Source organism: Lineus longissimus, chromosome 2 (assembly GCF_910592395.1).
Source record: "Lineus longissimus chromosome 2, tnLinLong1.2, whole genome shotgun sequence".
Taxonomy (NCBI): Eukaryota; Metazoa; Nemertea; class Pilidiophora; order Heteronemertea; family Lineidae; genus Lineus; species Lineus longissimus.
This window is the reverse complement of record NC_088309.1, coordinates 434,243-457,835: the sequence shown is the minus strand read 5'-3', so window position 1 is coordinate 457,835 and position 23,593 is coordinate 434,243. Positions and strand designations below refer to the sequence as shown.

The 23,593-nt window shown below is 42.8% G+C and overlaps 2 protein-coding genes across 12 annotated transcripts; one reads left to right on the top strand and one right to left on the bottom strand.

The window, feature by feature from the left end:
- Positions 1-495: 495 nt before the first annotated feature.
- On the top strand, positions 496-8,726 carry LOC135500064 (uncharacterized). 4 transcript variants are annotated; one of them, XM_064791234.1, is made up of 9 exons: positions 496-901; positions 3,407-3,503; positions 3,783-3,925; positions 4,180-4,359; positions 4,959-5,415; positions 5,785-5,968; positions 6,259-6,399; positions 6,671-6,733; positions 7,869-7,952. In XM_064791234.1, exons 1-8 carry the CDS (start codon positions 788-790, stop codon positions 6,684-6,686), a joined length of 1,332 nt encoding a protein of 443 aa, XP_064647304.1. In that variant the 5' UTR covers positions 496-787; the 3' UTR covers positions 6,687-6,733; positions 7,869-7,952. The 4 variants fall into 4 exon arrangements, with proteins under 4 accessions (XP_064647304.1, XP_064647296.1, XP_064647279.1 ...); XM_064791226.1 differs by having other exon boundaries at positions 7,852-7,909; XM_064791209.1 differs by lacking the exon at positions 6,671-6,733 and having other exon boundaries at positions 7,869-8,726.
- A 6-nt stretch (positions 8,727-8,732) lies between these two features.
- On the bottom strand, positions 8,733-19,983 carry LOC135500024 (uncharacterized). 8 transcript variants are annotated; one of them, XM_064791166.1, is made up of 25 exons: positions 19,922-19,976; positions 17,630-17,740; positions 17,279-17,408; positions 16,954-17,007; positions 16,447-16,595; positions 16,195-16,277; positions 15,929-15,995; positions 15,577-15,737; positions 15,158-15,230; positions 14,754-14,856; positions 14,555-14,642; positions 14,230-14,300; positions 13,956-14,063; positions 13,437-13,733; positions 12,950-13,117; positions 12,606-12,779; positions 12,334-12,408; positions 11,819-12,122; positions 11,606-11,683; positions 11,229-11,310; positions 10,665-10,831; positions 10,521-10,579; positions 10,375-10,418; positions 10,175-10,280; positions 8,734-9,823 (listed from the first exon to the last, which is right to left on the bottom strand). In XM_064791166.1, exons 2-25 carry the CDS (start codon positions 17,734-17,736, stop codon positions 9,773-9,775), a joined length of 2,799 nt encoding a protein of 932 aa, XP_064647236.1. In that variant the 5' UTR covers positions 17,737-17,740; positions 19,922-19,976; the 3' UTR covers positions 8,734-9,772. The 8 variants fall into 8 exon arrangements, 7 of the variants coding, with proteins under 7 accessions (XP_064647227.1, XP_064647236.1, XP_064647266.1 ...); XM_064791196.1 differs by lacking the exon at positions 17,630-17,740 and having other exon boundaries at positions 19,922-19,983; XM_064791187.1 differs by lacking the exon at positions 19,922-19,976 and having other exon boundaries at positions 17,279-17,458; positions 17,630-17,703.
- Between the last annotated feature and the right edge of the window lie 3,610 nt (positions 19,984-23,593).

The window sequence follows — 23,593 nt, the reverse complement described above, 5'->3', positions numbered from 1 at the left end:
ATAGCAATGAGGGTGAAATAATTATTCTCGTAAAGATTTGTTTTGATAAGCAATATAGCAACGTCTTGTTGTAAACACCAAATGACATTATTACCATAACAACGACAACAAGAAACCACTTGAGATGTTTTAAAAACAAACCATATTCTCAATAAATTGTCGTCTAATCACTTTTCTCTTGGCTTTTCGCCAAAATATGTGACTTATCATGAATGGTCTTATCTTTGAACATTTTTAACGGGTTGGGACACCCTGTACATCTTATATCCTTGGCACTTAACACAAACTGGACAATGCTGACAACATGTGGTTCAAATTGAGGTGACGAGTATTTTATAATCACGTGCACGAATCGTCATCCCGACGAACTATTTTATCAATTATGACTTTGGTGTGTATAATTTTGTGAAGCAGTGTTAGAATAAAGGATCCGGACGTTAGAAGGCAAATTCAGGACTTATTACGATTGTAACCTGTGCAAATACAACAATACCTTGGGGCAAGTTGATATCCAGAAACGTACTCGACCAGTGGCAGAGCTTTTGGTGAAGAAGACATGGACTAGTGATTGGCTTTGAGCAGATTGAAAGGATGCCTCGATCAACCAGTTGATTAATTAAATCTTAAACAATTGATCTAGGAGCATTCCGACAATCGTTGAAGACCATGATGATTCTATACACGGGACATCTCTTTGTTACACTGGATTTCATATCGAACCAACCACAACGATTAACAGACGGCAGTTAAATCAGCGTTCGTTCTGTCTTGTTCCCTAATATTTGACATGGAATCGTTGCAATTGGCTAGAAACCTCGGACCAGCTTCTCTCTACAGGATACTGGTGATTATAGGATGTGGACTGGCTATAGCGGGGGACGAGGATCGTGGAGACAATAAGGTGAATGTTCTTTTATGTTTGGATTGTTTTAGTGTTTGATTTAGCAACCTGTATTGGAATGTATTGTTCCGCGCGCTGTAGACCATGAAACGCTTTGTTATTAGAAAAGTATTGACTTCTTGTGATGAACCAACCATTATCCAATCGTCATGCTTAAATCCATTTTGAAATACACTTACAGCTTCGACTGAGTGTATCAGGAATGATAAAATGATTTGCTGTGGGAGGATGTAAGCAAATCAGTTTCATCTCGAGAGCAACCAACCTTTTTCAGCTGCTGCAATTACTGTCGTGCCCCAAGGACCATATGCTCCTCGCAGATAACCCGTCCACCCGTTCCTTACATTCTTTCCTCATCGATCAGAGGATCAATGTCACCTCCTGATTCTCTGGCAAAGTGCATCGGAATCAGTCAGGAGTAATTGAGCCCAGTTACGAGCAGAAGATGAATCTCTTTTTGTCCCAACATCTTCTCTCCCCGTGACTTAGTCCAATAGAAATGGTTCAAACGATTAATGGTGATCACCATTTTCACTTATTGGGATTTAAACTTGACGTTAAACTGATCCCTTGTTCGGTAATTGGTTCTACGATGAACAAGACGAATGGAGCAGATTGCCGGTGTGCAAGGGATAGTAGTCCTAGGGCTGATAGTCCGTGTAACAATAGCCCGCATTGCTAAATGTTTTGGTTAGGGTTAGCGGTACAATAGATCATGCTGCTTAATTGGTCAAATACAATGCTACCGGACTATGACTCCAGAGGACTATATCCGCTGTCACACCGGTCTGTACAGGCCATGATCAAAAGGTGTAAGGTCTAAAGGTTGGCACACCATTCGGAATTCGGGACGCAATCACATTATATTTTACGACTTGTCACGTTCTTCTGAAGCTTTGACGTCAGCCACCATAATATGAAGTAGGCGCATACGCTTCTGTCGCCCAAAACCTTAAATGCCCCGGCGGAACACATCTTCGGGTCATATTATGGTCTCGAACAGACACAAGATCCACTTATTCAGAGTTACGACCACATCGCTTGAAGAATGCAGTTCTTATATCAGAGCACAGTGATCCATTACCCCGAAGGGCTGATCCGGGTTCGATAAAACCTATTAAACACAGACGCATCACATACTTACAGTATTTGATGGGTCCTGAATGTCATCATTAAGACATTTCTGTGTTTATTCACAATTGCTCCGAACTTAATCTTGTAGCTATTTCATTGAAGCAATAAGTTCCCAAATCAATCTGAAGGCAGATTCAAGCATAGCGGGACAAACTTGAGCTGGGAATCAATGTAGCAGAACTTTCGAGATAGCCAAACGTGACTGCAGGCGGGTTCAACGGCAAGCTGAGCTAGAGAGAGCAGCGAATCAATACTGATATCTACATGTAGCAGTACTTTGAAGGTCTCGGCAAAATATGAAGTACAGTCAAAATGATGTTTCTACGAATGCTTGCCTGACGTGAACAACTGCTGGTACAAACTCTCCTCTGGTTCACTACGAGGGCTAATCAACTAAACATGTCCAATAACCCACAAAACCATTCTACCTTTCTTTCGTCTGAAGTGGTATTGAGTTATTCAAGAATTTCAGTCGGTCAAGGAATAAGCTCTTTTTGTTCTAAGGTGAAAACCATGTGAAGAACAGCCAACGAGCAGACGACAGAGACACATCGGCATGTAGCAAGTAATTGCTTTCCGCACATCATATTTGCGCTGGTGATTAAAGCAATGATATGGTCACGTTTTGTAGCATTTCTTCCCGATGTAGCGTTGATAACATTTACATTGTGTCGGCCATTCTATCGAGGAATCGACTGGGTGAAACAAACAGACAGATATTCTGATGGGCTGGGCCGGCGCAGGGGCCATGAGAGCAATTATTAAAGAGATGCTGTTAGTCATTGCCAAGACAAGCCATTGCTTTCAGTTGCACCGCCGGTATGTGACATATGACATTAACTTTCCATTAAAATCCAAAATAACCCAGCACCCAGTGTTGAAGTTCATCGAATTTCATTCGCTTTCCTTAATGGACTATCCACTTTCAAAGAAATTGTCAAATTCCAATAACATGAATATAATGACGACATCGACCAGTCGTCGGAGCACTCTCAGCGCTCAAGGAAGATATTCGTTTTCTGAATGTGATCTGACAAAATGCTTTTGGCGGTACCCAATATCGTAGTGTGACACAGAAAATGAGTCTTTCCATTTTCTACCATTTCCCAGACAAGGGGAGGGGGGGGGGGGCTTTATATGAAAAATGACCAAGCATCGACTCACTAACACTGCACCGGGAACCAGTATAGCCATAGGTTGTGAGCGGGAGATATTTCGATCAGATCTTTTAAAAATTAGGCCCCTGAGGCAGTCCCTTTCGTCGTCCTCTTCAAACTGTCTCTTAGGTTGAGGGGCGAAGCTGGTCAATCGCGTCCGGAGCATAAGCATAACAAACAGAACATAGCAGTCTTTTAAACCTTAATTTTCCAGTCGCCGCAGATACTTCATCGGGTAAAGAGAAACACAGCTCCAAACCTATTGAGTACGGCATTGATAGGTCACTCGATAACCGAAGACCACGCTCGCGGTAAGGACACGATTTCATTTCAGTTGGAGGCACTTGTAGTGATGATGGCGATTCATTTGTTGTCACGGGAGAACTAGAGTTGTTATAACTGATGACAAGATGTACATATATTTTGTGACTGAGACTTCTGCATAAAGACTATGCGCTTTGCAATTAACCCTCTAGTAAACCGAGGATTCCAAAACAAGCACGAGTCGGGGGGGGGGGGGGGTGGTCAAGCAAATAGAGCACAGACTTGCGTTGAAAGACTGATGCGGTTCCCTCCTGTATCTTCCACAGTTCCCTTCAGTTATGTAATCAGAGGTGCCGATATTGATGGCGACACACTGGTCTACTTCAAGACTTCTGGGGCTCCTGAGGCTCAGTATGGTAACTGGACTCTAGACAGGACGACAGGCATGCTGCACTACTGGCCATATCAGGTATGTACACGTATTTAGGCATAGGCGTGGCCCGTTTTTTTTTACAATACTGAAAGGAAAACCTTATCAGTAACAATCATGGTTTGGTGTTACCTTTCTCAACATCTTCCTAGGTCTAGTCTTGAGGGTTTGAGTGGAGAAAGAAGGGGGACTTCTGCAATGGTAATGTTTGACTTCTAGTTAAAATGGCTCTTTTAAAGCTTCCAAAGCAATGTGTTTCAAGATGTTATGACGTTTGAAATCTCCATTTCTAGGATGCCTATGGTATTGACTACCTCTACTTCACAGTAACAGAGCAGAGAACAGACTCCCTCCCAGCCCTGAGTACCAACAGTACCTTTGCCATAGAAGTGCGACCAGTGCCTGATCCGCCAGTGATGTTTCTGTCTTACAATGGGAATGACATGATCACGGATATAAGGACACCAGTCACAGTAAGTGAAGCCAACTATCGTCATATCACAGAGCAGCAGCAGGCAGCTGGGACATTGTTTTCATGTCAGACATGTCACACAGCAGCAGCAGCAGGCAGCTTGGACATTGTTTTCATGTCAGACATGTCACACAGCAGAAGCTGCAGGCAGCTGGGACATTGTTTTCATGTCAGACATGTCACACAGCAGCAGCTGCAGGCAGCTGGGACATTGTTTTCATGTCAGACATGTCACACAGCAGCAGCAGCAGGCAGCTGGGACATTGTTTTCATGTCAGACATGTCACACAGCAGCAGCAGCAGGCAGCTGGGACATTGTTTTCATGTCAGACATGTCACACAGCAGCAGCACCAGGCAGCTGGGACATTGTTTTCATGTCAGACATGTCACACAGCAGCAGCAGCAGGCAGCAGGGACATTGTTTTCATGTCAGACATGCAGCTGCTTGACAATTTCTTGCGGCTGCTTGGCACATCCTACCTGAATATGTCCTATTCATTTATCCTCCCTTTTTGTTTCATCTGAGAGAGTGTTAGGAACCTAGATTGAGCAGTCACCAGAAATGATCCCACTACTCATATTTGTCTCTATTATTTCAGATAACGATGGAGGAAAACAGTGGAGACAACGTTGCTTATGAAGACTTGAACATGCTCCTTGGAGCTTACGACGTCGACCCACCTGACAACCATACTGCTGTCGTCACAACACAACCAATGCATGGATCAGTGACTTTATCAACACAGAACACAGATGTGTTAAACTATCCAAGTGACTGTCATTTACCTGCTCAAAATCAGACAATAAGAAACGACAGTAATACATCTTTACCGCCGACAATTCCATGCAATTTAAAACTACCGCATCCTCCAGATGCAATGTCGTGGGTCACCACGGTGCTGACATACAAACCAAGTCTAGCTTACTATGGAAACGACTCATTCCAAGTGATTATTTATGACAATTGGGGCCAGCCTTCTCAGACCCCTAACAATATGCTGACTGTGATAGTTCAAGTACTCAACAATCCGTGCCAAAATGGAGCAACATGCTTTGGTAAGTTGATCACAAACAAGATGTGACAGACAAGAAAAACTGTTGTCATCTTGTCTACAGATGAAATCTAGTACGAAATGATAACATCTTAACATCATGAACATGAAGACTTCTTTGCTCTTCCTGATCCAAACACCTCCGTGTCAGCTGTCCGAAAAAATGTCTCAAATGCAATGTGTTCTAACAGCAGGCTCTCCTCCAACACAAATGCGTCAATGGCCTCTGAGGAAAAGTCACCAACCATTATCCCAAAGGCGATGTGATATGACCCCACCATCATCACCGAGGCTAAAGGTTTATCTTCCAAGCAAATGAGACAGATAATTATCCATCAATGCAAGATGATCTGACAAGGCCTTGCTATTTCAGGTCACAATAACGGTGATCCAACATGCAATCACACCCAGCGTACGACAGGGTTTGACCAGTTCAGCTATGGGTGTGCCTGTACCCGAGGGTGGACTGGCATACATTGCCAGTATGATTTCAATGAGTGCTATTCCACACCATGTGTGTCACCTTATGTCTGTGTGGACCATTTTGATGGTTACAGGTGAGGAACTTGCTAGTTCTTTCCAACCTGGAAAGGTTCCCCCAGAAAGAGTTACATGGTAGTTTCAATTATTTCATCATTTACAATGACACCACACGAGTGTCTGTCTTACAGATGAGTCTACTAATGCCACATTGGCAGGATTTCAACAGGAGAGAAAGGTTAAGTAAGTTAGCTGAGAGAGAGAGATGAGAGCCACGCACTGACAGCAACCCAAATGTGATGCTTGCACATACTGAGCCTCTGATTGAATCATTACATTGATAGACAGCACTTTATCTTTGTTTTAGTTGTGACTGCCCAACCAATAACAGATACTGTAAGCCGCAGTTCCCCCGCTGGCAGATGGCGCTCATCACAGCAGCAGTTGGTATTTTCATTGCGACACTGACCATCTTCATAATCTTCATGGCCAGGCGGAGACAGGAAAGGTAACTATTATTGAAGCAACCCTCAAGAGGCCGTGGTTTTGTTGTAGGGATTTCTGGTCGTCATCGTGTGTCAAAAACAATTATATCTCTGAATACACTCTTCGGTGCTGCTTATCCTGAAAGACCATTAACAATCTGCTGTTCAACAAATTACGAAAAATATGTACTTGTGGATAGACACTCTTTGTCTATGAGAAATCACTTAAGGGTCCAAAATTGACTACTGAGAGAACCTTTCATTCATGTGACGTGTTTTGTCTTTTCTCTGAAGACAAAGGTCAGGATGAGTGAAGAGGAATCATTGTACTAAATGATTCAGGCGGTAATTATGAATGTAACTTAATATTCTCATTCATTCATTAGATTATATAGAATAGAAAATATGTTGTCTGGTGGTTTTATATTGAACTTTACTTTGAATTCCAAGGTGGTTGGAGATGGTGAATTATTACCTTCAGACAAATGTATGATTTACCGCAAGTTCCTGATTGATGTTATGGATGATCTCAATTCATACCAACCAGAAGATTGTTTATTGTTACAAATCCATCCGTGCAAAATCATCATCATGTCAGAGGAGAAACCAAGGCCCAATGATGCCCACAACAATCATAGGATCTTATACCTGTTGGTTTGGTTTTTAGTCACATCTACCAACCAAGGTGCCTCACCCTCCCAAACTTTGTTGTATACAGTTGCTGTATTGGTGTCCCAAGCTATTTTAACCACTTCCACCCAGCTCAGTTTAACAACACCACTTTATATACATGTATGTTCTTCCATATGTGTTTCACTTTTGTACATCAAGCCAACAGAAACAGAAATTGAATCACACAAGATCCCCCTGGATTAGATTTCCTGAAGCAGGCAAATCTCATGGTTCAAGTAGTTAACCATGCAATCAGAAGAATGGGTCTTTATGTCACCTACAAAACAAGGTGGCCAAGATTAGTCACTGTGACCAGGATTAGTCACTGTGACCAAGATTAGTCACTTGACCATAGTCACTGTGACCAAGATTAGTCACTGACCAAGATTATTATAGTCACTGTGACCAGGATTAGTCACTGTGACCAAGATTGGTCACTTGACCATAGTCACTGTGACCAAGATTAGTCACTGTGACCAAGATTAGTCACTGTGACCAAGATTAGTCACTGTGACCAAGATTAGTCACTGTGACCAAGATTAGTCACTGTGACCAAGATTAGTCACTTGACCAAGATTAGTCACCGTGACCAAGATTAGTCACTTGACCAAGATTAGTCACTGTGACCAAGATTAGTCACTGTGACCAAGATTAGTCACTTGACCAAGATTAGTCACTGTGACCAAGATTAGTCACTTGACCATAGTCACTGTGACCAAGATTAGTCACTGTGACCAAGATTAGTCACTGTGACCAAGACATATTAAGGATGGAATACGGATATCAATAATTTTTCCTTGTAGTTTTGTTTCTCTTTCAGACCGATCAAACGCCAACCGAGAGCTCAATTTCTTGCCCAAAATCTGAGTTTCGTTTTCTGTTGAGCCATTTACTTTTACTTTGCATGGTATCTAATTTTGTTTCATGCAACCTCCACAAAAATTCATTTTATCTTTTTTAATCGCTTTTCGTTATTTTGCGGATTAAGAACTTTCCTTCGGTTTTTCCCTTCAAAAGATATTTTATCTGCCAAAATGAAACAGTAATTCTCAGCATGTGCTCAATGGTGACCACAGTGCGATTCTCTCCTATTGGTCCAACTATTCTTCCTGAACATGAACAGCTATGCTATTGACAGTACGTTTCCCTCAAAACCTTTTTGCTTGGTGCCTTATGTTGCTTTTTGTTTTTCCCCTCTTCAAGTCCCTCTCCGTTGGAATCAGATGGGAAAGAGAACAAAGTTATAGCAGTTGCTCATGGCTACCCACCCGGTTATCCAGTCTACCCACCCAACCCAGCACAAGGAGCACCGTACCCATATCACAACGGTCAAATCCCAGTTGTGGAAGAGCCAGAGCTCGCTGCGCTCCGGTTGAGATGAAGGGCGTCTACAGGAAGGAATGGGAAGAGATAACATATGGGGAGAAAACGATCCTGCTGGAGGAGACTCCTGATCCAACGGAACCACATGTGTAGGTTGGGCTCACACTACCAATGCTCTCCATGAAAGAGGGGTTTCCCTCTCTTTTTTGTAATGTTTTACTCACTCAACTGCCATATATAATCAAGTGTCGTTAGTTACCAGTCTCTAAGAAATTCAAATGAAGGTTTTCCAGATAGATGCACACATGAAAATCAAATTGGTACAAGCTAAAGAGACACATCTATTTTTCAAATTTCACTTTATTTTATGAAAATACATCTTAAGCCAACATAACGTGTGCACTTTCAGCACCGTTACTACAACAGTGTGTAAACATGTGAATTCATTTCAATGATTAGACCAGTTCCTCCAGGTATGAGATCAGCCAATCATGATAGTAGGCCAACCACATCATTACTCATACCATGTTCATTGACATGGACAGTAACTAAATGTAGAATAAGCCCACCTTTTTACATTCGTAATGAAGCTTTATGTATTCATGGTGACCACTTCCATTATTGTCATGACAATGAAGATCACTGTAAAATGGCTTGTTATTATTTCCAATGTATACATAACCAAGTGGTTTACATGTATGTAGTCATTTGTCATAATAACTGTAATTTTTATAGGAAAAAAATAACGATCAAACAAAAAACTTTAACGACTTTCATGCCATGGCTAGGCCTGCAACTCTTCTCATGTACTTTTGAAGAGAAGGAGATTTTCAAAGGGTTAAAACTCAACAAGGTCCTCAAATGAAGGTCAGCCATGGTCTCTAGTCAGGGCTTGGTACCAGCCTGCTGTACAGACCCTAATGGTGTAGTGCAAAGCAAGAAACTGAAGTCATTTAACTACTGGCTGAGTATCTGTACAACAACCTTCACACCACACACATTAGCTAACTTCATAAGGGTCTGACTATGAAGATGTTAAAGTTACAATGATATGTATGTAGCATCATGGTTAATAAATACATTTTAGTATAAAAAGTTTCATTTTTCAATGCTTGATATACCGTAAACTATCATCCACTGTTGAGAAAACCTCTTCATTAACAATGATTCCATTTAGTCCTGTTGTACAATAATCCAACGGCCCCAGAACGACCTCACTGACCAGATCACAGACAATACCAAGAACCAAGTGTTTGAGTGAGCATCACTCAAAGAGATATCGAATCCTCAGGTGATTGTCCTGACAACCAAGAGTTGTGCCACACAACAAAGTCAGAGTCCACAATTCCACAAAAGCACCAGTTTCATTGATTCTTCCAGTAACGAAAGAGAGCGTATTCCTTAACTCCTTTTGTCCAGTATATCCTGAAACTTCCTCACATCCACAATACCCTGAAAACACAAAAGCAAAGACTTTATATTCTGTGTTTTTTTGGAAAAAGAACAGCATATCCACTACTACTACTGTTAGTACTAATATGACCCACGACTGATGGTGGGCACCATGGCAGCCAGCAGCAGTGATACTTGCCCAAGTGGAGCAGTCGCCAGCCTCCTGGACGAGGTGTTGCGAGGCTGGTCCACTCTTTCATGTTACCCATCCATGTTTTCTTTAACCAACCGTGTTGACTCACTCCAGCAGCAGAGCCTTATAACCTTTGGAAACACATCCTGTCAGCATATCATGCGTACAAACCACATCATCAAGCTTGGCAAATTCAGCAGACATTTTACTAAACGTACCACTCTCTTCCCAATACTTCGGCTTTCGCTCCTGACCAGCCCGTAGAATTTAGGACAGGTTTTCCAAGATGTTTTCAGACTCTCCCGGACTACATCTGCCCATAGCCTGTAAAGAGGAAAGGCTTCAGCTGACTTCTAAGATTCATTGTAAGCAAATATATCAAGAAACTGACAACATAGAGAAACTATGGTAAACTTACCATCCAACTTGGTCTTTTGTGAGGGGAAAGTCTCCTTTACTCAACTGAAAAATGACAAAGATAAGAACTAGAATGTGTCTTGATCTGATCGTCAAGAAACAAGTCAGCGGGAAAGAAATGTGGCATGGACATCTGGCCTACTATACCTTTCTCAGTCGGAGGGTAGCGTAAGTAAAGAAGATACGGTAAAGAGACCGGAAGAGACCTGCAACAAGAAAGACCTGTCAGTCTTTGATATCCTAACATGGTTGTAATAAAATGAGTTGAATCAGTTATTTCAATCTCCTTACCTACTGATTGCTTGATATTCTGGTCGAAATTGAATCCAAGTTTTCTACTGAATCCTTTCCACAGTATGACAAGACAGGTGAAGGTGGCATGTGCCTTCCTGATTATCATCGCCTCTGTGTTGAAAGGCAACTGGTAGAAAACAGCCTTCACTTTGTTTGACATGATGCTGGAAACAAGAGACCATTCATTAACACCCTCACAGCTCTTACATGCATTCAGCCCTGATCAACTGGTTAGAATCATACACTCAGCACAGGCTCTTGTGTGGGATGACCATTCCATGTGTTTGTTTCTCTACATATTTCTTATATCATTTGGACATACAATCTACATGTATGTGCAGGCCCCATGACATCCAATGCACATCCAAATAATGCAGGGAATATGTACAGGAAGAAATACACTGAATAGACCTCTCGCCTGTGAACAACCTGACCAAAGATAGCAGACTGATACAGTTTTATGAGGAAAACCTAACCAAGTTTCTCTGTAATGAAGTGTGCAAGACAAGGTACGAAAGCTCCCAATGTGAAACCACCTGGAGACTTGATGGTTGAACGCACCCATCGAATACTAACTTGATGAGCTTTGACCTGATGACCTGGCCAGGCCTCTGTCGACTGCAGATGGTATACCTATCTACTGCTGCAAGGAAACAGGAAGGAGTTCAAAGCCAAAACTTGCATGCATTTGGATCAGGTTCATTCAGTGGGCAGGAAATGTCAAGGAGCCAAACCTTTTAAGCATTTTGGATGATGGTCACTCAGTTAGTGGTTTAGATGACTGAAGGTTGGGAGTTGGATGGATTGAAGATCTGACAAACCATCAAGGAGTTGTGGATTCAACACCAATCATAGTCTCATCCTTTGTTCAATACCATTGGGGTACACTTGGAATTCATATCGCTAACTTATCACATTCCTCTTGGTTACAGACTTACACACTCCACCACATATATCTTGAGGTTGCACGGTCAAGGTTTCAAGGTCAAACACAATGCCAACAGAGGTCACAGTATCTGAAAGGATTAAACAAACCAGGACATGAAACAGCCAGCAAGGAGACTACAAAGTACATAATCAGCCAAAGAATTGCCGACAGTTTGTGATGAAATCAGGTGGAAAAGTACTTCCAAGAGGAAGTAAGTGCTTACCATTGTCAATATACCTCACTGGAATTCCTGGACAATTCGTCAAACTCTTTCCAAGATTGACACTAACGTTACAAGGCCCTTGACCTGTTGTCCTGCAATGGAAGAGTCTGAACAGTCTCCTGATCCTCCTGCGCTCTGGGCTGATGAAGAGCACATCGTCCACGTGTCGCTGGTAGAACTCAGACTCGTTGAACTGAAACTCTTCCTCCAGCTTCCTGAACGCTAGCTCACACAGATTACCTGCTGCCACTGATCCTTGGCTCACACCCTGCGTCTGCATGTACACCTGGCCATTGGGATGGAACTGAAACATATCGAGTCGTTTATGAGAGTGGTTTGTTTGTGCTTGCTCGGAGTGCCTTCACAAAAACACTGGCTGATTTGGCTGAACTCCTTGGTAGGGGTATAGTCTCGGCGGTTTCCATCACAACAGATAGACAGTGAGAGAAGATAGTGTTTAAAGCAGTTACAAGGGAGTCCGAGGTTATACAGAGAGAATATGGACAGCCTCTTACCTTTATTTGGTTACTGTTGAGATGGCTATCGAGCAGACGACAGATATCTTTAGTTTTCCTTGGTTGGTTCAACATCTGAAAGGAAATGCAACAGGAAACTGCATCTTGACTCTCTGTCAATTGTTTAACCACAGCTTTAGGCGTGCCTCAATGCAGGACAGTAGACACTGTAGAGTGGTGGTCCTTAGATCCAACTGTTATGGCTGGTAACATAACAAGGTTAAGTGAACTCAGCATTCAACAGTTTGACTGATTTGAAACAAGCTACCCACCTTATCAACAAAGACAACCTTTCTAAACTGATGATGTTTTGCCAAGGAAGCAACGTATCCCTTGATGCCATGGAACTCGCCCTCTGCACTCATCTTCCTAAGGATATTGGAGGTACCGCGATGTGGCCGCGTTATTACCACCTTCCTCGTGTACAAGGTCTCACTTGGAACATCCTGAAAAGAGGATCAATATTGTTGAAACAATTGACCGATATGGCATTGAATGTTCAGTTGAAGGAATCAGTAAAATGAATCTGCCACCTCTCCAGATGACAGTATTTCATTCATGGTCCTTCGATGATGGCAGACTCAATCTTGAAGTTTTGAATCTTGTCGAAACATACCTTCAATTTGTTGATGACAGTCCTGTAAAGTTCCCCTGCATTCAGATTATCAAAACAGTTCTTGATATCAAGATTGATGTAGTACAACCTCGGTCTTTGTTCCATTGATGCGATCTTGTCAGCATACGTGGCGAATGTCTGATGAGGGATAGTCGCCGCTTCTTTGGACTGAAGAGGAAGAAAACAAGGGAATGAAAGCTAAACTCTCAATAAACAAGTCCTGTAGTTCTGTCTGTGATGTCTCTTGCATGTTCTCAGGTACACATTCTACATAGATGCATGTGTGAGTTTATTTCAATGTGCTTAACCACAATAGTCAGTATAATAGTTAGCCAACAGATCTGAGCTCTGATGAAATCTCTGAACTGACCATACAACACTGCACTTAGCTAGAGCTAGGGTAGTTACGGGACAAAGGGTCGACCCACAACTTGAGAACTGTCAGTCAGATGCCTGTCAACCATTACACAACAAGACTCCTACCTACCAGCACCCAACCAATGGCATCCTTCACAGGGATTAGCTGCATGTTGACAGACACCTTATTGATCTTCTGTCCCATCATCTGGATTGGACGAACGGTATTTTGCTTTGGGACAAATCGGACACATGACGTCCTTAGCAACTGTCGCTGGGTCGAGTCCTTTGAAACAGGCGCGATGAGACCACGTTCGATACAATCTTTAACTCCCATTTTGATCAAGATCGCCCACACTGGCTTCCTGTAGTAGACATACACACCAGGGATACTTCGCACTGATGTGTCCGTCACATAGAAATAACCCTAAAATATGAAGATTCACATATAATTGACGCCAAGTAAAAATGTCTTTTCATTAACACTTTACATGCCAATAGAGTTGAACTGAATATCTATCTAGAAGTCACTTCAAGCAAACTATGGAACCAGCTGACAACTTTTCAAGAACAATCATTTGGCTAGTTCAGCTTTCATAACATTAATCTAGACACAACTAGGTAGGCAAAGAGTACACTACATGTTTACCTCAATAAGAGCCATACAATAAGCCAGCAGCCATCGCAACACCTTGGCAACCATCGCAGTCTTCTCCACCTCACTCTCATACTGTCTCATCCAATACATCTTAGATACCTAGAAAACAGACCGTGACTGATTGAGACTGGTGGTCAACGAGGTTACAACAGGTTGTTTTGATCTTAGCGCAGAATCTAATCAGCTGGGATCGAATCGTTGACATACCGGCATTATAACAGCGGCCCAAATGTGACAAAGTGCTGATTAATGTTGTGCGACCTACCTTGATGTCCTTGAGAAGTTCTCCCAAAGTGAACTGCTCATACTTCTTCCTGTTCAGCATTTTTTTCAGATCTGCAGATAGGTTAAAGAATGTTGAAGACAATGTTACCAGTCACCTGACCGTCAAAGTTGGCATGGCCTTGGTACACACCAATCTCTGCCCTATCTGCAGGGATTCATCATAAGTCGCTGATTAGCTTCACATTTAACATCAATTAGTTGCTGAGTAAGGTTATTTCTACTTCAACTCATGGTTGATAAATGCAGTGAACACATGAATGGTTTTCCATTATGATGACAATTCATCTTAGGTCTTAAAAGGATACTTCTGAGAAAGCTGCTCAGGTTTTGTGAGGAACCCAATAGTTCTGTTGGTAGTACACCATGGAGACAACGTGTGACGAAGGAGTGGATCTGGAAGCAGAAAGGAAGAGAGACTAGGGATGACACCATCAGGCCAACATAATGCCTGCTAAACATGATATCATTGAACAAATAGACACAGATTTAGATTATATGGCGTACCTTGTCTTCTCTGTGGAAGGACTGAACCAGGGCCTCAGGGCCTGCCTTGGCCAGATCTGGCATCGGAAATCGTGATCGGACAAGGAATTTAAATTTCTTCTCCCTGAAATGCAGATACCAAAGCTTGTTAAGTGGTGGCCACAAGGATGGTAGAACCAATCGTATCATACTCCCTCTTGTAAGAATCATCTGACTATTCACTGTTGAAGAATTTCCTCATTGGAGTTGGTGTTGATGTACTTGGCCCCTTCACCAAAGTCAAGCGACACTAAGGGCTCTTTATGAGTGTGTGACTGAGCTACATAGCACCAAATTTCCTGCCAAAAGGGACAAGTATCTGGAAATCTCAGGCCATTCAATGTCCAATGCATCAATGGTATGACCAGACTACTGCTCCAACTTACATTTTCCTGTGTTTCTTGAGTAGGAGAATGAGACAGGCCACCAGCTGGTCATGGCCCGACACCTCAAGCTTGGCTGGAAATAAAGCCACCACAGGTATAAGTTACAACAGGTGCCAAGTCATTGAGAGTTATGTCTGGAGAAGCATCTATCATCTCAATAATGCAAGGAATAGGCCAGTCTCTGAACTTAATCCACTGTTGTCCCCTGCAACCGGAATCATCAACATCTCTGCTCCGGGTACACAATGTCAACTTGTATCGAGAGAAATGCACAGGTGGGGCTGTATTGATTAGCTGGAGGACTAAAATTTGTAACAGATTCATGGTTTAGTCCACTTTGGACCTTACAAAGCTGAAAATAAGAAGACACACAGTGCACGTAAATCAAATCATTTCAATGCAAGACATATATACTCTACCTTCATTGAAGGGCTTATGATCCTGAACACGCATCATTAAAACCCTCATCAACATTTTGTGGACTGTCTCAGGATCTGGAGCCTTCCGTATAAAGGCATTGGGAAAGGCTTCTCGCAGGTCTGTGCCATAGATGTGGGTCGGTTTCACCACTAACTGGTACCTGGAAGTGCAGATAAAGGTGCAGATTTGAACCAAATCATTCCAACAATATGTATGATATCGGCACTTTCTCATCTTTGGTGAATGAAGCCAAGACTAGAAAACCATAGAGAGAGAGCAACCGCTCACACAACGATTACCAAAAAGTTGGACACGCTGATCGAATGATATCAATTAGATATTGGAACTCACCGATATCCACTTCTCAACTCCTTCAGATGTCGCTTCTTTTCGATCGTAAGTATATCCAGTGGCTTCCCTGCAGATAGAGAGGAAAGCTTGGCACAGGGTATATAAAGGAGGAGGTTCCTAAATGAGACAAGTTGATCTCACCAAATATGAAGTGGAACACCAAAATGATGAAGATGAAGGCAGCATGATATGTCCGGGTGTCTCTGTGGATGCTTGTTGACAACCGTTTGAGAGAAACCAAGGAGAGTGTGACGTTTGAATCTTACCAGTGATCTGGATGAGGTTCTCCTCTTCTACAGACACAAAGATGCTCGTGTGTTTGATGGCATGAATAAGCAGGCTGCCAATCCTGCAAAGACAAACAACTCTCTGAATCAACAGCAGCTGCCAAAGACAGGCAACAGAGTCAGAGCCTCTGAGGCATTAGATGGTTTGCAGCCCTATGTCGCATCAATTACTAAGTTACAGAAGAATAGGTAGAGGAGTAAGAATGGCACAGAAATGTGATCGTTTGTTACCTTTCATAAAGTATTCTCCAGTATTTCCCTTTCAGTTCCTCGATCCCACTGTTGACAGCGTCAAATTCGAGCGAAGGAGCGTCAGCATGTCTTGGGTCTTTTGGTGTCAATATTGACGGTTTTTTGTTCATCACGTTTCCCATACTCACCTGAAAGATTGTCTAAAATATGAAATCAGTTTGCATACTCCTTATCATTGCACAGTGTTTTAGGGAAATTTACCTTGCCTAGTCATCGCAGTGAACATACTGACAATCGCAAACTTTCCACGACCTGCAGCCGACTACCTTATGACCTATCTTGAAAAGCACCTCCATGTCGTATTGCAACCTAATGAGCATCCTTACTATCATCATCACTTGAAGGTAACATTGATCTATTGATACTGAGTGAGCCATACCAAATCTACATCAGGTCACATCTTAAGATGAAATACAAGCCTGACAGGTCACATCCCTTGAAGACAATTTGTAAACATTTTCACCACCTTGCCCAAACTAGACTTACATGACGTACACCGCGAGTCAGCATGTTCTCCTTCCCCTCCTGCCGAAAGACATCCTGAAAGTGGTCGATAGCACATTAAAGAAAACAAGTTTTCTCCCAGTTTTCTTTTATCATCCGTCCTGAAATAAACCAGGCATCTTCCCTGAATGAAACCCCAGTCAGAGAACAGACACTGATATAACTGGACCCCACCTGATCCTTCATAGTCCTACATGTACGGAAAGGGAATCCCAACACCCACACACACAAACGCCCCATCTTCTTGTTCCACAGCTAAATTAGCTATACAAGTTAGCCGACGTGCTTGATCCAGTTTAACCCTTACCTCAACAGCCATAAACAACCGACTCATATACGCCACCAAATCTGTTTGCTCTTCATTGTGAAGATCCCAGTTGTACTCAACATCTCCAACTGCAATCCCTATCACCGTGGTTTGAAGGAACTCCTTGTATCTGTAAATGAGAGATGTGTGACTCCAATCTTCAGCCAAGTGCACAGGAGCCTGGAATAAAGACTGCTGGCTTACCATGCAATAGGGTACAGGTTGTGCTTCTAGATGAACCAGCCGCATGGGGAAATGATATATTTTGGGCGGTTGAGATTACCCACATAAATAAGACTTAAATCAATTCAAATGAATTGTAATGAAAGACAACAGAGCTGTGAACGCTACCCTTCTGTATCATCTGGCTGAATGGGTGGGGACCGGCATCGTTCACCCGCATCATGGACATCAAGGAACTCGTTCAGAGTAAACACTCTTTCATAGAACTTGTCCATGCCTCTGGAAATCCAACAGAGAACCAATGTAATTGACATTACACAGGACATGAAATCAAGTTTGAGCTCAAGCACAGACCCAGGGAGGAGGGGGGGGCATCCCAACACCCCATTTTGGGAAAAATAATGATCATCCAAGAACATGAAGTTTACCATGTTGCGACACCAAAAATGTCAGAAAGCTTGCAGTGGTCATGGGAGGGGGCTGAACACCTATTCAATATGTGCTTCCATTAGTCGGCCTGAATCTGCAGAGCCTACTACATCTAGGCCTATGTCAAAAACAAGTTTTGGAGACGCTCATATCGCACTCCTTCAACTGGTTCAGTTGGGCAGGGGCTCCCCGTCCTATGAAGAGGCCCCCAGCTCAAACTGCAATATTAAAAATGCAGTATAATACTAGGCCCGGGTAATAGGAGGCCTGTGAATCTGATGATGGGGGGATCCAGCAGGGTTGGTTTACTGTCGTTTCGCTACATTGCCAGTTCGCTACCAGTCGTTTCGCTACATGTGGCGGTCGTTTCGCTACATGGTAGGTCGTTTCGCTACATGGGTGGAGTCATTATTTTTTCAAGTTTGTGCTAAACTCCGGGCTAAATATTTGTTGTGAATTTAGGGAAAAAATGCTCGAGTATACAACAATCAAGATGTACAGACCGGGGCAGCTGGCGGTACGTACCCATAAGTCTTTGCGGTAGTCTCGCGCGTACCGGATATAACCCATCAAGCTTTTCTCCTTCAGAGAAATACTGCGTTGCGCTCAAGTGCCTTATAAGGCTCGGCGGAAAGCCCCCCCCACATGGCACTTTCAAAGTCAATAACGATGTTATCGACGCGAACCTCTCCGACAATCTCCTTCAACCTTTGCAAGATTGCTTTATAATCGCGCTTCTTTCGGCCGGACATCAATGCAAACGCGAGGGGCAACTGTTTTAAAGCTGACATTAATGTCCGAGATCGCCGGCATTTCATCTTCGCAACAGATGAACAAATCCACCTCCTGAGTAAAGCAAAGACCTGGTACGCTGATGCCACGTTTAAACTTTGTCGGTCGCTTTCCGCCGAGTATTTCCAGGCATCAACATCACAGGATGTCTGTTCCACTGGACCCAAGCAATTTGGCGGAAAGTCCAAGAACTCGGCTTGCAAACGGCCTACGCGAACGATAGAAATGCACACGACTACATAAAGAAGTTAATGGCCCTACCATTCCTTCCCGCCGACAGGATACGTACTACAGCGCAAACGGCAGCATTCTGACATATAGAAACATGTGGTCTGATTCTATTTTTACTTGTCATTTAGTGATCACGCGTCCAACCTCGTATGCAGGGTAATGTGGCTTTCTCATTGGTCGAACGTTAATTTTGTTCACAGCCTTATAAGGCACTTGAGCGCAACGCAGTATTTCTCTGAAGGAGAAAAGCTTGATGGGTTATATCCGGTACGCGCGAGACTACCGCAAAGACTTATGGGTACGTACCGCCAGCTGCCCCGGTCTGTACATCTTGATTGTAGTATACTCGAGCATTTTTTCCCTAAATTCACAACAAATATTTAGCCCGGAGTTTAGCACAAACTTGAAAAAATAATGACTCCACCCATGTAGCGAAACGACCTACGATGTAGCGAAATTACCTACATCCATGTAGCGAAACGACTCCACCCATGTAGCGAAACGTCCTCCATGTAGCGAAACGACCGTACCCATCATGTAGCGAAACGACTCCACCCATGTAGCGAAACGACCTACCATGTAGCGAAACGACCGCCACATGTAGCGAAACGACTGGTAGCGAACTGGCAATGTAGCGAAACAGCCTGATACCATCCAGCAGCAGCTGACAGGGGATATTTGTCTTGACTCTTGCTTATCGCTGCTACAGCTTAAAATGCTGTGGTACAGCCTAGAAGCAGTGTCATCATTGGCGAAATGGACCAAAGTTTGTGAGGGGCTGAGTTTCGTCCAAAAATAGATCTGTTTACACACTACGGCAATGGCGTATTGCAGATGCAGGTACACGTCAACGGGTCATTGATTGTCGGACGTCAGTTCGCCAAGAAAACCAAAGGAATCGAAGGATTCATTGAACTCATCAACACATCATTAGTTTTCAGTGAAGTGCAACTGTATTCCTAGGTAAATCACTTTGGTATATAGAGAGTAAGATTACAATTAACTCACGTTAAAGTTTGAGTTCCGGGGAGGTAGCGTTGTCAGTACGTTGGTTTAGGGGCGCAATAACCTAGCTTATAGCGAGCAATTAGTTCACTAAGATTTCAGTGATTAACATAATAGTTGCAAGTATTTGGCATTTTAGACTCATATTTCGTGCTATAATAACTACGTTGTAAACATAATGCTCAAAATTGATTCATGAAAAAGTTGTTAGGGCAATATCAAGCAAGCAGTAATGGAAAAAAGTGTAATTCCATTAACTGAATATTGTTTTTAGACACTATAACATTTTAGGCCTACTTTTCCGTAAACCACGAGAACAATGTATGTGAAAAAAACAACACATATAAGTGAGGCACCGAGTATACAGTAATTGTAAGGTAAAGAAAAGCTCGGTCTCTAAAGTCTGGAGGTCCGGAGTCCGTAGAGCGGCGGTCACGAGAGTGATTTGTCCCTACGGATAGATCGAGAGGGCGGTTTGGGGTTCCGCCGACGGTGCTCGCATGCATTGATCGTATCCCCGAAACCTTTACAACGCGAACAAAGCTGGTGGCATCCATGACGGTATAGGAATTGACGGTGAGGTAACAAAAAATCTCGTGGCATCCAATGACGGTATAGGAATTGACGGTGAAGGATCTCGTGGCATATCGGATGCGCATCCGAAGACGGTAAGGGAATTGACGGTGAAGGATCTCGTGGCATATCGGATGCGCATCCGATGACGGTAATTGACGGTAAAGGATCTCGTGGCATATCGGATGCGCATCCGAAGACGGTAAGGGAATTGACGGTGAAGGATCTCGTGGCATATCGGATGCGCATCCGATGACGGTAATTGACGGTAAAGGATCTCGTGGCATATCGGATGCGCATCCGAAGACGGTAAGGGAATTGACGGTGAAGGATCTCGTGGCATATCGGATCCGAAGACGGTAAGGGAATTGACGGTGAAGGATCTCGTGGCATATCGGATGCGCATCCGAAGACGGTCAGGGAATTGACGGTAAAGGATCTCGTGGCATATCGGATGCGCATCCGATGACGGTTTTATATATATATATATATACATACACACATAACGATACTGCAATAGGCTTTTAGCCTGTATGTAGCAGGTTTTTTCTTCAATACTTTTGTTTGCGTGGGCATGGCGGGGTGTGTACGAAATTTGATGATTGATCTAGGTTCTGTGCTGTAGAGTTCGGATTTGTAATGAGTGTCAATCATATTTTTAAATTGGTTTAGCGAGTTGGCATTCACTGCTTGTTCTGGCAAGTTATTCCACGGATCTATGATTCTGTTGGTAAAAAAGTACTTTCGGATATCTAGTTTGGCTCTTGGTTTGTTTAACTTATACGAATGACCTCTGGTTTGATAGGTGACATCGACAGGTTGGGTTAGATTAAGTCCATCTATGTTGTAGTAACCATGGGTGATCTTGTAAGTTTCTATTAAGTCCCCTCGAAGTCTTCTATAGGATAAACTCGGGAGTCCTAATTTGCAGAGTCTCTCCTCGTAACTGATGTCTCTTAATCCCGGGATTAACTTTGTTGCTCGTCTTTGTACGTTTTCCAGTACGGTTATGTTTTTCTTCAGGTGGGGGGCCCAGATGACATTTGCATATTCGAGGTGTGGCCTTACCAAACTTTTAAATAGTGTCGCAAACATCCTAGTATCCAAATGGTCAAAGGATCTCCTGATCATTCCAACAATCTTTGTTGCTACATTAGCTACATTATTAATGTGATTTTCAAAAGTCAGGTTTCTATCGATGATCACCCCCAAGTCATTTTCGCAATCTGATTCTAAAACCTCATGTCTCTGGCCATCCTTCCTCAGAAAGTATTCTGCTTGTGGATTGTTTCTTCCGAGATGCATACTCTTACATTTATCCATATTAAATCTGAGTTGCCATAGTTCAGTCCAATCATCAAGGTTGCTGAGATCTTTTTGCACCGCACCGACTGCGTCTGCTCTGTTGTTGCGACTTCTGCTATGAGTTTGGCGTCATCCGCAAACATCATTGCTAAGTTCTCCACGCAGTGAGGGATGTCGTTCACATAATAAATAAACAAAGTCGGACCAAGGACACTGCCTTGTGGTACTCCGCTGGTCACAGCCGCCCACTCGGATGCTGCTCCGTCTACCATAACCCTTTGCCTCCTATCTCTTACGAAGTCACATATCCAGTTGTAGATATTTCCTCGCACGCCGTAGTATTGTAACTTGTTTTTCAATCGCTCATGGGGCACAGTGTCGAAAGCTTTGGAAAAGTCTAGATAAATTACATCTACAGGGCTACCTTGATCTAATAAGTCGGTGATTTTGTCAAAGGACGTTTATCAGGCGCGGATCCAAGCGGGTGCACCAGACGCACGGCTCCTAATTGATGTAAACTTTTTTTAATTGACCACTCATGAAATTTTGGAACACACCTGTCCAGGAATTTTGATGAGAAATGCAGTGCACGCTCCCTCTTCTTCCAGTTCCTAGATTCGCCGGCCCTCTTATACCATCATCTTATACCATTGTGAATATTATCTTATTTATCATGAAGAAAACCCCTTCACCCGAACTTTTCAAGCTAAGTACACACTGATTCCAGGTGTTCGAGCAATCGGCCAGAGAATGGTTTGACTAGTCGGCGGCATGAATTCCCGAGGGTACATTGAGGCCAAGAACTATTTTGGTTGCCCTCGATTCTAAACCCTTTTTCAAAATGGCCATTCAAACCATAAAATCAGCTACAAACATTCTTTGGACAACTTTGGCATGAGACAGGCTGTTTTCATGCAAAATAGCTTTAAGTAGGACCGTGACTTCTCAAGGAGCCGAGAGAATTATTGACATATCATCAAACTGCAAAAAAGATCTCACCAAAACGGAATGTAACTGTACGTTTGCCTAAAAATCTAAGATTTGCAAGTCATGTCAAACCCGTCTCACATTACACGCTAAATTCGTTATTAGCGATGAGCATTTAGTTTGTAACTACAGTGATGAGCAGGCGGATAGATTCAAATTACATATCAGCTTCCTGGCCACCTAAATCCCACACCGAAATTGTCCCTTCAAAACACGTGCTCGGAGCTATATAGCCTAGATACGATTGCCGTGTGCATGGGTATTTCCGACTCCAAAAGAATCGACTCGAATCTTAATTCAAATCATTGCTGATATCATTGGCGCCAAAGACTATTTCTTTTGACCCTGTTGACCTCGCTTCTAAAATTTTTTTGAGAAAGCCATTCAAACATTTAAATCAAATGCGATAATTATCTTTTATATCACCGAGCTATATAAATACGATATATCAAGAAAACTCTGTCGCAATATTGAATTATACGATTATCTGGGACTATTTGTACCCAATTACTCTTCCGCCAGCGTAACCTCGTCACAATCATTGCGCTTTTTCAATATGGCGACGAATTGAACAACAAAAATCCCGGTCTATCATTAAAGCCTTGATGGCCTCGGCGGTTAGACGGCTGCACTACGGATTGGGTGGTCACGGGTTCGAACCCCGGCGAATCTACTTTTTTCGTGTTTTTTGAAACATTTTCTTATTATTATCCATTCATGCATACATAAATACGTACGGCAGCAGATTAGTGCCATAAAAAATATAAAAAATAAAATATTATCTCGTTATTACGAGATCTTTTCTCGTTA

What these genes read in the sequence shown, in the direction of transcription:
- LOC135500064 (XM_064791209.1), top strand. Translation starts at nt 788, where the DNA reads ATGGAATCGTTGCAATTGGCTAGAAACCTCGGACCAGCTTCTCTCTAC. An exon ending in TGCACTACTGGCCATATCAG is followed by an intron (nt 3,926 to 4,179) that starts GTATGTACACGT and finishes CTCCATTTCTAG; the next exon opens with GATGCCTATGGTATTGACTA. An exon ending in ATATAAGGACACCAGTCACA is followed by an intron (nt 4,360 to 4,958) that starts GTAAGTGAAGCC and finishes CTATTATTTCAG; the next exon opens with ATAACGATGGAGGAAAACAG.
- LOC135500024 (XM_064791157.1), bottom strand. Translation starts at nt 17,527, where the DNA reads ATGCGGCTGGTTCATCTAGAAGCACAACCTGTACCCTATTGCATGGTA. An exon ending in TGACTCGCGGTGTACGTCAT is followed by an intron (nt 16,596 to 16,953) that starts GTAAGTCTAGTT and finishes ACAATCTTTCAG; the next exon opens with GTGAGTATGGGAAACGTGAT. An exon ending in ATCAAGTTAGTATTCGATGG is followed by an intron (nt 10,832 to 11,228) that starts GTGCGTTCAACC and finishes TCTTGTTTCCAG; the next exon opens with CATCATGTCAAACAAAGTGA.